The sequence below is a fragment of the Nerophis lumbriciformis genome, linkage group LG08, assembly GCF_033978685.3.
Source record: "Nerophis lumbriciformis linkage group LG08, RoL_Nlum_v2.1, whole genome shotgun sequence".
Taxonomy (NCBI): domain Eukaryota; kingdom Metazoa; phylum Chordata; class Actinopteri; order Syngnathiformes; family Syngnathidae; genus Nerophis; species Nerophis lumbriciformis.
In genome coordinates, this window is record NC_084555.2 from 7502501 (window position 1) to 7519775 (window position 17275).

Here is a 17275-nt window from a genome sequence, read left to right on the forward strand (position 1 = left end):
TCCATCCATTGTCCATTCGGGGTCGCGTATTATTGTTAAAATAATTCATATTAACAGTGTTGTTAAAAGGAAAGGCCATGTAACACAGTGGTAAAAAAATGCCCCTGTGCCAACTTTTTTGCAATGTGTTGCTGCCATTAAATTCTAAGTTAATTATTTGCACAAAAACATGTAGTTTCTCAGTTCGAAAATTGAATATCTTGTCTTTGCAGTCCATTCAATTGAATATAAATTTGAAAATGATTTGCAAATCATTGTATTCTGTTTTTATTTATGAATTACACAACGTGCCAATTTCACTGGTTTTTGTACATATAGCCGACTTGTTTGTCATGTTTTTGCTTCAATTTAAGTTGGAAATTATATTTGTCACATTTTTTATTCGCGAAGGAAGAATGGCTAAGGCTAAAAAGCTGATGTGTTCCTAATGAAGAAACAAAGCTACAATATTACTTTACGTATAATATAGGCTTCCACGTACTAACCTTTATATATTGGTAAAATAAACTGTGCTCAAAATAAAATCAGGTGTATATGAACACTTAAAGACAACCTAAATATTAAAGATACTAAAAATAATTTATTAAGGTGCTTCTTATTGCTTGCATTCCGTCACGTGACTTCTTCCCGGAAGTGAAAGCCAGTGGCAGTCAAACAAGCTAAAATGGCTGCTCACATTTGCTTTCTTTTATGTAGACATGCCGAGTTGGTGCTTTTCGAAACAGTCGTAGTAAACATGTGTTTAAGAAATACAAATAATGTTAAGATGATACTTAAATGGGAAATAATCACTGCAAACGCGTGCATTCTGGACTGGAGGGTGAGCTGCTTTTCTCGTCGTTGTTTCGTAAAATCTTGCACTCTTCCGCCCTGTTTGATTACCTCTCGAGGAACTCTGAAGAAACGTTTGTCCTTTTTGCAATTTGAACGATTCGTAGAGTCGAAAACAACACAAGCAGAGGGCTTTTATTTTATTTTATTTGAGAAAGACTAAATGGCGCTTCGTACCCATTCAAAACAGAGCCAGCTTGACTACTACACATTTCTAAATGGGCGGGACGTAAGCCGGATGTGACGTCAGTAAAATCCAACTAATATTGGCGTTTTTTTTAAAGACTGATAGACTGCGACCCCGAGAGGGACAAGCGGTGGCAAATGGATAGATGGCTGTTTTAAGGAGGACTCTCCCCAGGACTGAGTAGGTACCATTAATTAATTAACGTGGACCCCGACAAGTTGAAAAATGAATTCGGGTGTTACCATTTAGTGGTCAATTGTACGGAATATATACTGTACTGTGCAATCTACTAATACAAGTTTCAATCAAAACTGCGCAACATTTTAAAAACAAAGGCAGTAAAATTAACCCAATTGAATAAGAAAAAAAATAATTTACATCACAATAAACAATAATTTGTATTTTCTTCCATAATAAATTACTTTTTATAAGCGGAAAGAATGCTCTCCAAGTACTTGTTTCCGGTCCGTCCATGAATGAACTCAACCGGAACAACATTCGAACACGACGTTCACTTGAGAATGGATGTAAAATATTGTATTTTTATTCTTCGTTAAACTCACTCCTATGTCTGAATTTCTTGTCATACATAGTCAATAGTCATAGCCAATAAGTATTATGTACGACATTTCAGTCAGGCAAATGCGACATTTACCCTGATATTACTTTCTATAAGCGGAAAGAATGCTCTCCAAGTACTTGTTTCCGGTCCGTTCATGAACTCAATCGGAACAACATTCGAACACGACGTTCATTATGAGAATGAATAGATGTAAAATATTGTATTTTTATTATTTGTTAAACTCACTCCTATGCCTAAATTTAGTGTCATACATAGTCTATAGTCAAATCCAACTAGTATTATGTACGACATTTCAGTCAGGCAAATGCGACATTTACCCTGATATTACGTCTTTTTTTTTCTTTTTTTTTTAACATCGTAAATGTTTTTATTCCATTCTTCCATCAAAGCAAGCATAACGTTTTTTTTTATTGTTTTTATTTTATAAACCTTTATTTATAAATTGCAACGTTTACAAACAGTTGATAAATAATAATAAAAATAAGTACAAAAACAGTACAAAACAGCGCCAGGGGGTTGTAAACTCCATCCATCCATCCATTTTCTACCGCTTATTCCCTTCGGGGTCGCAGCTACAATCGGGCGGAAGGCGGGGTACACCCTGGACAAGTCGCCACCTCATCGCAGGGCCAACACAGATAGACAGACAACATTCACACTCACATTCACACACTAGGGCCAATTTAGTGTTGCCAATCAACCTATCCCCAGGTGCATGTCTTTGGAGGTGGGAGGAAGACGGAGTACCCGGAGGGAACCCACGCAGTTACGGGGAGAACATGCAAACTCCACACAGAAAGATCCCGAGCCCGGGATTGAATCCAAGACTACTCAGGACCTTCGTACTGTGAGGCAGATGCACTAACCCCTCCTCCACCGTGCAGAGGGGTTACTCAAAGTAACTAAAATAGAATGCAATATATATATATACAGTTTATAATATATATATATATATATATATATAACAAAGATATTACTTTCTATAAGCAGAAAGAATGCTCTCCAAGTGCTTGTTTCCGGTCAGTACTCAAACTCAACCGGAACAACATTCGAACACGACGTTCACATAAGAATGAATGGATGTAATATATTAAATTTTTATTATTCGTTAAACTCACTCCTCACTACATTTTGTGTCATACATAGTCAATAGTCATAGCCAATAAGTATTATGTACTCCTGGACAATATTCATGACAAATTTGTGCCTTGTTTTAAAGATGTGCTATTTGGATTTACACTGTATGAAAGAAGATTTGAAAAGGAATTTTACCTTTGCAACCTCATTATACTATTGACTAAGTTTTATATTCATAAATGTAAGTTTCTCAATACCCGACCTGTTTTTTGTGCCTTTAAAAAAGAATTAGAACTCTACTTTAAAACGCTCTCTAGTAACCACCAAAAAGATGTGAAAACTATCATGCTGTGTTCCAAATTTGGATTATTTACGGAACTTGTGTGAGCCTATGGCTTTACATTTTGTCAAACATATATATTTTGCATTCTATTTTAGTTACTTTATTGAGTTTACAACCTCCTGGCGCTGTTTTGTACTGTTTCTGAACTTGTTTTGATTATTATTATTTAATAATTATATGTAAATGTTGGATATTATAAATAAAGGGTTATAAAATTAAAACAAAAACAAAAAAGTATTATGTGCAACAGTTCAGTCAGGCAAATGCAACATTTACCCAGATATTACTTTCTATAAGCGGAAAGAATGCTCTGCAAGTGCTTGTTTCCGGTCAGTCCATCAACTCAACCGGAACAACATTCAAACACGACTTTCATATCACAGACATCTTATAAGTAGACGCAGCATCGAGCGCTACTGCCGAATGGCGCTGACGAGACGCGGGGCCGCCATCTTGGAGTGGTGATCCGCTCCACTCGGTGCAATTCATTTGGCAGGAGCAATGAACTGTCAGCGCATTTAATTCATCTTACCTCACTGAATACCACTGATTTTCACGCGTTTTTTTGTCATACGTGTAGCTATGATAAAGGACACATGTTTTGGCGTGTTTTATTATTCATAGTTTGCTTAACAGTTATAGAATATTCTTATATGCTATAAGTGACCAGACGTCCGAGATCAAAACTGGGAATATAATCCCAGAGAAGGGGGATAAAAACGGTCAGCTATTTTTAAGTTCAAGAAACAATATGATTAGGTTATATATACATGCGTATATCCTACATAAACAATGTATGAATACATTAGATATCTAAATATCTTAGGGACCTATAGACTGTATCTCTGTTGTTGCAGCAGCAGAGAGTTTATTCAGTCTTGACACTTTGTATTGATATTTTGTATTACATTCTTCCCTTAAATGATCATGTTTACAGTGATTGTTTTATATGTATTTTTGATGTATGTTGCTTTGGATAAAAGCCTCTGCCAAATGCTTAAACATAAACATATATAAACACCTGAAAGTCTTTATATCAGCTAAAACGACAAATCTGTTTCACTGGTTTCAGAATAAAACCAAATTCTGTCTTACCCAACAACGTTAGTATTTGAATATTGTTACTTGAAGATGTATTCCTGGTTACAATTATACTGTTAAAGTATTGTCTTATACTTTGCCTAAAATGCTCATACACTTGTTTGCTAGCGGCTACGATTTCAGTACTATTGAAGATCTTTGCTCCTTCTCAACTCGGTGGTAATATTCTTTTCACAAAATACAACCAATAGTACGTTAATGTTAAATCTTACTTGTGAAAAGTTCTCCCCCGATGCCTATTTTCAACAGTCCGCTCATTTGAGCAGGAAAACGCTGAACACCATCTTTGTTTTCTACCTGTCAACCGTCAGTTTAGGCTGCTCGCCGGCTCCTCATCACCACTTCAAGATGGCGGCCGAATTTCTCGCGTCACAGCAGCTAATGCTGCGTCTACTTATAAGATGTCTATGGGCGAAACTGCAGCTGTGTCGGTCACGTGACTTCTCTTTTAACGGGAGAGGCAGGCACAAGAGGTTTCAAAATGGACACATGCGTTGCTTAGGTCCATTTACTAGTAAAATATCTCTAAATTAAGTGTCAAATTCTCATAATGGTGGATTTACACTTCTATTAAGCGATGGAGTGTGATATTTTAGACTCGTTGGAGCAGCTCGGGTGAGTTTGACCACTGCTAGCGTGCTAACATGTAGCTTCGTGTTGTTTAGCCTGCCGCCATGATTTGCTTCGAATGGATCAATACTAGGACCAAAATGGTTCAATATCTATATAAATTACATTTGTAAAGTTACAAAAGATATAAAGTTAGTATTATTTGCAGATGATACAACAGCGTTTTGTTCAGGAGAGAACACACAGAAGCTAATACAAATAATAACAGAAGAAATGAACAGAATTAAAAAGATGGTTTGACAAAAACAGACTATCTTTGAATCTCAGTACAACTAAAATAATGCTATTTGGTAACAGTAGAAGAGAAAGTCAAACAGAAATACTAATAGATGGAATACAAATTGATAGAGTAAATATAACCAAATTTCTAGGTATAATGATTGATGATAAATTGAACTGGAAATCTCCTTTAAAAAATATACAACATAAAGTAGCAAGAAACACGTCAATAATGAATAAAGCAAAACATGCTCTAGACTAAAAATCACTCCATATTCTCTACTGCTCGCTAGTGTTACCATCTCTGAGTTATTGTGTAGAAATATGGGGAAATAACTACAAAAGTACACTTCATTCATTAACGGTGTTACAAAAAAGATCAGTTAGAATAATACATAATGTTGGATATAGAGAACATTCAAACCCTTTATTTATTGAATCAAAAATACTGAAATTCTACAACACAGCTAAAATTATACACAAAGCAAACAACAATCTGCTACCCAAGAATATACAACAATTCTTCTCAACAAAAAAGGAGAAATATAATCTTAGAGAAAAAGAACATTTGTACGCACGTACAACACTTAAGACCTTAAGTATATCAGTATGTGGAATTAAATTATGGAATGGATTAAGCAAAGAAATCAAACAATGTACTAATATGATCCACTTAACGAAACTCGTCAAATGTAAAGTGTTTACAAAGTACAAAGAAGAAGAACCATGATAAACATTCTGAATGTATCTCATCCATCCATTCATTTTCAAGATAATCTTACTCATCTCACCATATGAAATATAACTTACTTCACCAATTATTATTTATTTATTTTAATTGTTTTTACTTATGGAGTATATTGTGAATAAATTGAGTTAAAAAAAAGTTTCAGCAACTGCTATGTAAAGGAAAAGGGGTAGGATTAAATAAGCTCTGCTTCTTCCTACTCCTTTTCGAACATGTTGAATAGAGAAACTGGAAATTGTGATGTATCATGTTGTATGCATGCATGTTCCAAATAAACTCAAACTCAACTCAACAATGTAAAGTGTCGGCGTGCTGTAGACGGCCTGATATTAGTTATGTTTTTCCACAGCTATGAGGGTCCGATAAAGGGGGAAGCGGATCTACTCCAAGCCGCCAAAGGTGGCCTGACCTCGGCTGAGTATGCCGACTTGTGCCGGTGGTTGGTGTCCCGCTTAAAGTCGCTGTGTGACCTGGAGGGAAGCATCACTTCAGGTCCAGGTGCGACAGAATGACTGCCAAACTTCTTATGAAAAGTTTTTTTTGTACATGTCTTATTAAAAGCTGGGTGTCCTTCCAGATGACGTGACGAGCATGAGTGGCTTGCTGAAGGAGCTTTGCTGTCCGTATGACATGTGTTCACTAGTCAAGGGGAACACCGAAGATCATCTTAAAATTCTGTGTAAGTTATTACTTGTAAAATGTCAATTGTCTTTAGAGAATGACTCCATGAGTGTACGTTTCTTGGGCTTTTTTGTTACTTGAAGCAAGGACAAACAAGAAGAAAGACCGTATTATCCATATGTGTACCAGGGTTTTCAAAATGCAACCCAGAGATTATTTGATGGCCCAAAGCACATTCTGAAAATCGTATTACAGTTGAACACTTCGATTTACAGACCTAATTGTTTCTTGAATATAGATCGTAAACCGAAACGTTTGTATAGTGAAACGAAGTTTTCCGTAAGAATCAGTGTATACATGAATAATTGGTTCTAGTCTCAACAAAAGTCGCTATTTTAGTAAAAAAAAGAAAAAACTGCACACTTTGAAGACACTGTAATGTGTGTATGTCTGAACGTGTATATACTGTACTATACTGTGTGTGTGTGTGTGTGTGTGTGTGTGTGTGTGTGTGTGTGTGTGTGTGTGTGTGTATATATATGTATATATATACACATACATATATGTGTATATATATGTGCGATATATATATATATATATATATATATATACATGCATATATATATATATGTGTATATATATATATATATATATATATATATATATATATATATACATATGTGTAAATATATACATATGTATATATGTATATATATATATATATATATATACATACAGTACAGGCCAAAAGTTTGGACACACTTTCTCATTCAATGCGTCTTCTTTATTTTCATGACTACCGTATTTTTCGGACTATAAGTCGCAGTTTTTTTCATAGTTTGGCCGGGGGTGCGACTTATACTCAGGAGCGACTTATGTGTGAAATTATTAACACATTACCGTAAAATATCAAATAATAATATTTAGCTCATTCACGTAAGAGACTAGACGTATAAGATTTCATGGGATTTAGCGATTAGGAGTGACAGATTGTTTGGTAAACGTATAGCATGTTCTATATGTTATAGTTATTTGAATGACTCTTACCATAATATGTTACGTTAACATACCAGGCACGTTCTCAGTTGGTTATTTATGCCTCATATAACGTACACTTATTCAGCCTGTTGTTCACTATTTTTTATTTATTTTAAATTGCCTTTCAAATGTCTATTCTTGGTGTTGGGTTTTATCAAATACATTTCCCCCAAAAATGCGACTTATATATGTTTTTTTCCTTCTTTATTATGCATTTTCGGCCGGTGCGACTTATACTCCGGTGCGACTCATAGAATCGGAAAAATACGGTATTTACATTGTAGATTGTCACTGAAGGCATCAAAACTATGAATGAACACATGTGGAGTTATGTACGTAACAAAAAAAGGTGAAATAACTGAAAACATGTTTTATATTCTAGTTTCTTCAAAATATCCACCCTTTGCTCTGATATCTGCTTTGCACACACTTGGCATTCTCTGGATGAACTTGACCGCATATTTAATGGACGTGATGTCAGTGAAATCCAAGTAATACATCTTTGGACAATTTTAATCAGTATTTCAGGTCAAAGCGTAATAAGTGTGTATATGTACAAGTGCTTAAAGTAACATTTCACTCACGTTTATGTCAATATCCCTCATATTCTGCGTTTACCAGCGGATTCCGTTTTATTGGCCAATTATTTGACTACGTCGACTAATTCATTTTTTTTAGTTTAGTGATTATTGATTAGACATACTTGCGCTGTGTCAAATAAAAAGTAGCAACCATGGTGACATCCCAAACTTCTAGTAGACATGCTCTTTTTTTTTATTCCTTCACTCATCTGTTTCACTGTCACAAGCTCTGGAATTTGCATGCTCGTCTTTTTTTAAATTATTATATTTTCATGATCGTGAGAAGCCATTATCGAAATCCAAATTTGATTACCGTAATTGTCCAACTCTGTAGGATAACTGAATGTTATTTAATTTCCAATTACAGTTCAATGTTAAACACTTCTACAGTAAGGAGAACTAAAGTTTATATCCTTTTAAATGGTTACTTGCATTATTATTATTATTATTTATATTAAAAAAAAGTTAAAGTACCCATGATTGGTACGCAAACACTAGGTGTGGCAAAATTATTCTCTGCATTTGACCCATCACCCTTGATCACCCCCTGGGAGGAGAGGGGAGCAGTGAGCAGCAGCGGTGGCCGCGCCCGGGAATCATTTTGGTGATTTAACCCCCAATTCTAACTCTTGATGCTAAGTGCCAAGCAGGGAGGTAATGGGTCCCATTTGTATAGTCTTTGGTATGACTCGGCCGGGGTTTGAACTCACGACCTACCGATCTCAGGGCGGACACTCTAACCACTAGCCCACTGCATTACATTATTAACACTGTGTAGTTTTATCAGTTATTTCTTCAGTTTAAGAGCATGATGTAGACAAAAGCTCTGAGTAAATAATTGCATATTGGTGTAATGTGTGGCACCCCGAGACAAGAATATTTTGATTGACAGTCTAAAAGTAACATGTCTTCCTTCACTCGTTATTTTCCCAGTGTTATGCATTTATGTGTATAAGTTGCAAATCGACAGGCAATTTTGGAGCGAAAAATTGCAATTGTTCGGTGTTTAAAAAAAATTGTGCAGCTCTATTTCCTATTGTTAATGTTCCAATCTGTGTTCTTTCCTGTGCAGTGTTTTTAAGCTCTGAGCTTCAGGCAGCGCAGATCGCCAGCAGCAGAGGAAATTGCCTTCAAGGTCAAAATGAGAGTTTGGCGTCTCGGGAGCTGAGAAAAATCTGCGAGACCTTAACTGTGTCACCGTTGGAGGGGAAGAATGTTGCAGAGGTCCTGTCTTTAATCCGAAACAAGGTGAAACACGTCCTATTTGCTGCAGTCGACAGTCTACCGTATTTTCCGCACTATAAGGCGCACCTAAAAACCACAAATTTTCTCAAAAGCTGACAGTGCGCCTTATAATCCGGTGCGCCTTATATATGGGTTAATATTAATATTAATTTTCATAAAGTTTCAGTCTCGCAACTACGGTAAACAGCCGCCATCTTTTTTCCCCGTAGAAGAAGAAGAAGCGCGCGGTGCATGCTGGGATATGTGACGTTTCATTTCCATTTGTGTGTTTATGTAAAGACCCCAAAATGGCTCCTATTAAGTGTGTTGTCTTGTCTAATTATAAATAATGCAGACGAGGCGTGTTAACTGAGTTCTCAACGTTTACTCACAGCATGCTCATAACCACATTCTAACTGCCAGCATACAACAACGCTTCTCAGGGCTACCGCGCATGCTCGTCACTATCGTTGCATGCTGGGTAGTGTAGTTGTTATATTTGCTAGCTCATACGCTTACGCGCTTAATTCAATACTCGCCGTCATTCCGGGTGGATTGACAAAAGACCTCCAGCCGCTAGATATTGGTGTCAACAGGGCATTCGAAGCTAGACTGCTAACTGCGTGGGAACAGTGGATGACAGAAGGCGAACACACGTGACGTTCACCAAGACAGGGAGACAGCGCCAGACGACATACGCCACTATCTGCCAGTGGATCGTAAATGCCTGGGCTGATTCAGTCTCATCTGTGGTCCGAGCTTTCAGGAAGGCGGGAATTGTCACTGAACTAATAAACGGCAACGACACTGACTCCATTAATGACGACTTCGACGAGACGGAGCCGGCCATGTTGGATGCCGTATTCGCTCAACTGTTTAATTCGGACACTGAAGAAGAAGAATTCGAGGGATTTGTGAATGAGCTATAACTTCATAAAGTGAGCTTTACATTTTTATTTAGTGTGTTGTGTTGTGTGACATTAACGTTTGAGCAACGTTGAGTTATTGATATATTGTTATTGCTCTGCACTATTTCACATGTTACTATATTGTGATTGCACGTTTGATTTACGTAACACGAGTAAATCAGCTGTTTATTCATTTTGGGAGTGAACGGAGTTGTCAGAACACTGGTTTGTTATCTATTAATAAAGTTTGACTGACCTATCTGACTGTTTTGTTGACATAGGTGCGCCTTATAATCCGGTGCGCCTTATATATGAACAAAGTTTTGAAATATGCCATTCATTGAAGGTGCGCCTTATAATCCGATGCGCCTTATAGTGCGGAAAATACGGTAATAGGAACTTTAAACTGAGGTTGTGTGTCTTTACAGGTGGATACACTTCTTAAAAAGTGCCCTAATGGCGCAGTGGAAAAACCTGCGTTAAAACAATCCCTCAGCAGTGAACAGTGGGTATGTGCTGATGATTATTCCCATTTATTATCATAACGGCCGATTCGGACTGATTTTCTGTGTTTTGCGTAGGAGAAGCTGCACGACATGAACACAGTGCTGTCGTCGGAGTACGAGTGCCGACGCAGGATGTTAATCAAGCGTCTGGACGTCACCATTCAGTCTTTCGGCTGGTCCGACAGAGCCAAGGTACTTTTCTGTCGTCAGGTTGGAGTATTGTTGACGGCCTTTTGATAGCATCTACACCCGATTGTGTTTGAATTGAATTGAAGTATTTATTTCAAACCTGCACAGTACAACAACACACATGTTTTTTTACATTTTGGCAGAGACATTTATGCAAGGCTTGAGAAGGTGTTGGATGAAGCAAATACTTATAATATCCCAACCCCTCTCACTCATTCCACATTTAACATAAACAATATAATACAAGAACAATACTATACAAACAAAAACTCTTGTACACTAACAATACAATAGTACCACTGTTACTATGAGACAAAACACACACACACACGGGCCCAAACACTCTCTGACCATCGCTCTGTGCTAAGGGCATCACTCTCTTTCCTCCTCGTACTTCTTCAGTATTTCTTTTTTAAAACAGTCTTTTAAATTGAATCATGTTACAACACGTTTTTAACTCGTCCCCTAAGCTGTCCCACAGACAGATTTGTTGTTTCCTCTTAGACTGTAACTATGGTGAGCATCTCTATCCTGGAATAGGTTCTGTATATTGGATGGTAGAGAGTTTTGGGATGCCCTAAACATAATTTGGGCAGTTTTAAAGTTGATCACATCGTGCAGTTTAAGTTGCTTTAACTCCATGAATAGTGGATTTGAATGATGTCTGTAGTGAACATTGGACACAATCCTAATGGCCTTTTTCTGCAGAGTGACTAAAGGTTGTAGATGGGATTCATAACAATTTCCCCAGACTTCAACACAATAATTTAAATATGACATAATAAATGAATGATAAAATAACAGCAGAGCATTAGTATTCATTAAATGACATGATCTCAATCAAAGTCAATCAAAGTTGATTTATATAGCCCTAAATCACGAGTGTCTCAAAAGGCTCCACAAGCCACAGAGATTTTTTTAGAATGCAAAGTGGGTTCAAACATAAATTTCTCCTTCATGCTGAAACATTTGCAACATCTAAAGCTCGCTAACATTAGCTCCTCCCTCTGAGTTGCCGGAATGATACACTACATACGCTCTTACCAGACAAACAGTATGTGCAGCTAGATCGCAGAAATGTCTTAAAAATATATTTTAATAATTGGATTCTTGAAAAATTTGGATCGGTTCAAAATCTTAATGAATAATAATAATAATAAATTAATACATTTATTTTTTCCGGCACTCCTAGATGTTTCTGGTAAAATGTTTGTGTCTGACAGTTTCGTAGTGGGGGATGTTGTACACACAGTTTATAAAATTTGAAGATTTTTTCTGACACTTAAATATGCAAGTTACATTTTTTTTTTAAATGCACCAATGAGTTGACTAATGAACATTATCACATAATTTATTCAGAAAATATAAATAACGACAAATAAAGTACATTTACTATTAACTGCAACAGCTAATTGTAAAAAAAACAACAACAACAACATTATGATTTGTACAATTTCAGAATGTGCTTGTTTTGTTTTTAAACAAGGAAAACAATCTGAAGTTGTCTTTATTTTTAAGCTATCGTGCGGGGATTTTACCAGTCTGGTCCATTTGGGAGTAGATTTTTCTCCATGTGACCCCTGGTCTAAAATGAGTTTGATACCCCCGGTCTAGCTTTACTAGGGACAGTTTTGATCGGCAAAAATAAAGATGATGGTTGCAATGCCGCACTTTATTCACAAAGGTTGGTGGAATTTGCGTGAATTGGCGAAGTCGCGACACTGCAAAACCCAGGAGGGTCTGTTCTATTCTCCATTGTGTGTACGCATGTGTACTTTCAAGCTTGTCTTATAATAATACCTTTTACCACAAAAAGAACAGGGATACAGTTTTCCCGAGTGTGTTTTCATGTGTAATACCATAGGTGACTTTTGCGAGAATCTTTTACCACAGACTGAACAACTAAACGGCTTTTCCCCAGTGTGTTGCCTCGTGTGTGTTATAAAATTTGACTCCTCATCATTCCAACACATTTAGCAACTTTTGTCCTTAGGTAACTTATATGAGGCTTCCATGAGATATTTTCATCTATTACCACTCCTAAGAATACATTTTGTTGAACATATTGTGTTCAGGTCAAGGTGGACAGCATGGCGAGGGCCTACCAGCCTAAGAGGCACATTCTGCGGGCAGAGTCAACGGTGGACGCCACCACGCTGCTGGCAGCCAGAGAGGACGTCTGCAACATTGTCAAGACCAGCAGCGGTGTAAACAGAGAGAAGACGGCGTGCGCGGTCAATAAGGTACACTCATCTTGCCTCTCCTCTTCTTTCATTGTTATGTCAAATCACTCCACTGGCTCCCTATTGCATCCCGGACCCAATTCAAGATGAACCTGCTAACACACCAATGCATCTACGGCAACGCCCCCTCCTACCTCAGGGACCTAGTTTCCCCTCAAACTCCGCTCCTCAAACACTAATTTCCTCAAACCCATCAGGACAAACTTACAATCAATGGGCCGCCGGGCTTTCTGCTCGACCGCACCCGAACTCTGGAACGCTCTCCCCGACCAGTCGGTCGACCGTTTTAAGAAGGGACTAAAAACCCACCTTTTTAGCACAGCTTTTATCTAATTTCTCGGCCTTCTTGTTTTTAAATATGCCTGTCTGTTTTATCCAGTGCTTTCATGCTTTTATTTCTACCTTTATCTATGTTTCTGTTTTATCTAATGTTTATCTAGTGCAGGCCTGGGCAATTATTTTGACTCGAGGGGCCACATTTAGAGAAAAAAATGTGTCTGGGGGCCGGTATATCTATTTTTAGGAACACTAATACGAAACCTCACAATAATGTCTGATTGAATGCTAACAACGTTATGACATACCGCTTTAAAAACGTAATGGAATTTTACATTTTTCTATGAACGATAAAACACTGAATATTGACTACATATGAACTTCACACCCCCTTTCGATCGACATATTTTACAATCAAGTGAAACGCAACAAAAATGCAACAAACTGTGAAATATGAACGCAAAGGGTACAAAATAAACCCACCGACAATCTGATACATCACTAAGCTTTAGATTTTTGTTGTGAAAATCTCCTACCGCGTCTGTGGAAACGCTTCCCGCCCACACTGCTTGGTGCCTCGTCTGAGCTGCTGTGACGTAGATTACCATAGGAGCTAATTAGATGACCATAGTAACTAATTAGATTACCATTGTAACTAATTAGATTACCATAGTACTGTATTTTTCGGACTATAAATCGCAGTTTTTTTCATAGTTTGGCCGGGCTCCAGTGCGATTTATATGTTTTTTTCCTTCTTTATTATGTATTTTCGGCAGGTGCGATTTATACTCCGAAAAATACGGTAACTGGTATATCATGCAAAAGCGCAGATTCCAACCATTGAAATACTTTGTATAGTTGAAGACTTACATTAGAAAACATCACTGCACTTCATAATGGCAGCTACACTTTCCATCTTAAAGATCTAAAAAACTGATTTGGGAATGTCCAGCGGGCCAGATTGAAAAGCTCAACGGGCCGCATGTGGCCCCCGGGCCTTAATTTGCCCGGGTCTGATCTAGTGTGTGTCATGTTTTCATTTCTATTTTAATTTGTTATTATATATTCTAACTTTCTATTTAAAAAAAAAAAAAATTATACTTTGTAGCAGATTTTAACAAATGTAAAGTGCGTTACAATATTTATTAGCAAAAAAAAATTAAAACATTTTTTTTGCTAATAAATATAAATTCATACATTGAAAAATACTTCAACTTCGCATTTTAGTTATTAAATTAAAGTAATTTTTGCACCGGTATATAAGCCGCATCCACCACATTTTAGAGGAAAAAAATATTTTTACATTTATTAACTGCACCAGACTATTAACCGCAGATATGAAATGAGTTATTTACACAGAAATGTTTTGTAAATGTTTATTTACATACCTTAATTGTCTCCAAACAGTGTCTAACACGGCAGTAAAACGGCTGGTGAAACACAATAGAAGTCATCGTAGCATTGTTGCTGCAGAAGTTTGCTCTCCAATCAGCTGAACGGAAGAACTCCATGGTGACGTTTTGATGAATTTACGGAGAAATTTGGGAAATTGAAACAATACAAAAGAATGCCGTTGTAGGTTAATAATAGTAACACAGATACTCTTAAACGTGTTACCATATTAGTTAATTAATTAGTTAATAGTTACATTACAATAGCACGTACAAATACTCCTACAGACATCACATATGGGACGGTTTAGTAAGTATGAATGGTTTGCTAGATTCTTAAACTTACATATGTTGCTTGGAGTGATGAAGAATCTCTACGAGTAAATACGCTGTGGATGACCAGTTGACGGAACGGCACTTGTACTTCCGGTTGAAAGTGCTCAATTTAAATAAATACTGTAGTCTAGATGTTAACTACCTAGTACCTGCAGTGAGCGATTACTTCCAAAAGATGGCGCAATAGCAAAACTATAACACGCCTTTTTAATGTCTCCACCTGTGTTTTATAAAAAACTATTTGCATTATGGCCGTTAGCGAAGAAAAATCCATAAATAGCCGCATTGTTTTATAAGCCGCAGGGTCCAAAACGTAGGAAAAAGTAAATAAATTAAATAATAAATGGGTTATACTTGTATAGCGCTTTTCTACCTTCAAGGTACTCAAAGCGCTTTGACAAAAGTAGCAGCTTATTGTCCAAAATGTACGGTATTTTTGTACGTTTGATTTTAATGTATTTTTTTATTTTATGTTTTTTAATGCATGCTTTATATTTTAAGATTTAAAAAAAAAGAAAATTCAACCTGGTCCTCTTTCACATCAATTGTGCATAGATCCAAATGGGAAGAGTTCCAGACCGAGGAGGACGTCCTTCAGAGATACAAGCCCCGCCTCCAGAGATGCCCCAATGGAAGGCAAGGCAAGATGGAGGGGGTGATTGGGGAAGAAGGGGTGGCTGGGGAGGAAGAGGAGGAGGAGGAGGAGGAGGAAAATGGCGAGGAGGCAGACCAAACCAGGGGGGACACGGCGGAAAGAGAGGACGGTACCAGTATTGATTGTTTTACAGCTTTTTTTCCACCGTTTTTTTAAATGAACTGAAAAAAACATTCGCATGAATCTACAGATCCCACAAACCAGATCTGTTGATTAGGATTTTACCTCCACAGTTTTAACCCTGCCCCTACCTCACTAGTCTTTGTAGTGCATCATGTAGTAGGATCACATCACCTCAGATTTCACACCTTAATAACCTCTGATTTTAGTCAATAAATATGGATGAGTTCCTACAATCTCTCATGTGCTGATGGTTTGGTTTCTGTCAATTCATCTAACGAGCCAAAATATTTATTCTGCATTAAATGCACACCAGTGTTGCTCAATAGATATTTTATACAGTTTGTACAAGAAACCATTCACACAGCAATTTTACATTGTGTACATTATCAACAACAATCTGTATGTACATGGACAAAAAGTAAATCGCTTGTGCTTTTTTCACACAAAAACTATTTAGGAAAAAACAAATTCAGTAGGGATTTTAAAATGAAACAATACAGGCATGCAACTAAATCTGATTTACCAAAAAAAAAAATACAGTAACTGGTTCAGTTCCACTGCAAAACAAATCCAGTAAGCAGGCACTGGAGGTTATATATGTATATTCATTCATTCATTTAAATAAGACCTTTCAAGTTTAAAAAAAAGGCATATAAAATGATCATGTTTTCCTTCATTTACCACTGACTTCCTGACGGTGGTTTTCACACAACAATCCAATCATTGCATTTACACATGCACACATCACTAAAAACACTTGAATCAAAGCCTTCTGTTACTTCAAGTTTTCGTCATCAATAACGTTGAATCATCTTGGTCAAATGAATTGTCCATAATAAGATTGTATTGCTGCACATTGACAATATGTGTCAATATGTACAGCAAAAGTGCTTTTATTAAGCAATGTTTGACGTAAAAACACCATAATACTGTTAAGAAGTAGAGCTCCTTCACTCTGTGCAGCCAATAGCACATTTTTGCAGTGGGCGCTTCGTAGGTTTTTTTGGCACCAAGCCTACACATTGGACCACGTGGCAGCTGCTGTTGGGGGGTGTCAGATGAGGCGGGAGTTCTGGAGGTACTGAATCAGCACCTTGTAGATGAAGTTGTACTGGGACAAGGTCTGGACCATCATCATCCTCTGGTTGCGCAGCTTTAGCAGGGCGCTCCTGACCTCCAGCGCCTGAAACAAATGCACCAGAGTCTGATTACTGTGTTCACACTATACTAGGGCAGGGCTGTAATATAGGGGGGGGGGGGCAGGTGATGAATGCGGGCCCACATAGACCACAGTAGCCTCTATGACAACATGATTATGCATATACTGAACTTAGTATATATTTATACGAATTAACCCGAATTACAACACATACAATATACATTCATCCATCCATTTCCTACCGCTTGTCCCTCCCTGTCGGGGTCGCACATTTTAATAATTTCAATAACCCCTTTGACCCTTTCT

The 17275-nt window shown here is 37.2% G+C and overlaps 2 protein-coding genes across 4 annotated transcripts in view; one reads left to right on the forward strand and one right to left on the reverse strand.

The window, feature by feature from the left end:
* The first annotated feature begins 669 nt into the window (after positions 1 to 669).
* fam98b (family with sequence similarity 98 member B) lies at positions 670 to 16045 on the forward strand. Of its 2 annotated transcripts, none has more exons than XM_061968193.2 (8): positions 670 to 820; positions 6069 to 6217; positions 6297 to 6398; positions 9032 to 9207; positions 10520 to 10600; positions 10673 to 10789; positions 12862 to 13029; positions 15588 to 16045. In XM_061968193.2, the coding sequence occupies exons 3-8, from the start codon at positions 6311 to 6313 to the stop codon at positions 15807 to 15809; spliced, it is 852 nt and encodes a 283-aa protein (XP_061824177.2). In that variant the 5' UTR covers positions 670 to 820; positions 6069 to 6217; positions 6297 to 6310; the 3' UTR covers positions 15810 to 16045. The 2 variants fall into 2 exon arrangements, with proteins under 2 accessions (XP_061824177.2, XP_061824175.2); XM_061968191.2 differs by lacking the exon at positions 670 to 820 and adding an exon at positions 4556 to 4737.
* The window catches only part of ptpn21 (protein tyrosine phosphatase non-receptor type 21), a 51234-nt gene continuing 49789 nt past the window's right edge, over positions 15831 to 17275 (reverse strand). For both annotated transcript variants that reach the window (XM_061968188.2, XM_061968189.2), the window contains one exon: positions 15831 to 16993. In XM_061968188.2, the coding sequence (XP_061824172.1) occupies positions 16865 to 16993 (129 nt within the window). In that variant the 3' untranslated portion in view covers positions 15831 to 16864. The remainder of the gene's footprint in view (positions 16994 to 17275) is intronic.

Coding starts and splice junctions, on each gene's coding strand:
- fam98b (XM_061968191.2), top strand. CDS start 4,700: ATGGAGTGTGATATTTTAGACTCGTTGGAGCAGCTCGG. Junction 4,738..6,068: donor GACTCGTTGGAGCAGCTCGG/GTGAGTTTGACC, acceptor GTTTTTCCACAG/CTATGAGGGTCCGATAAAGG. Junction 6,218..6,296: donor AAGCATCACTTCAGGTCCAG/GTGCGACAGAAT, acceptor GTGTCCTTCCAG/ATGACGTGACGAGCATGAGT.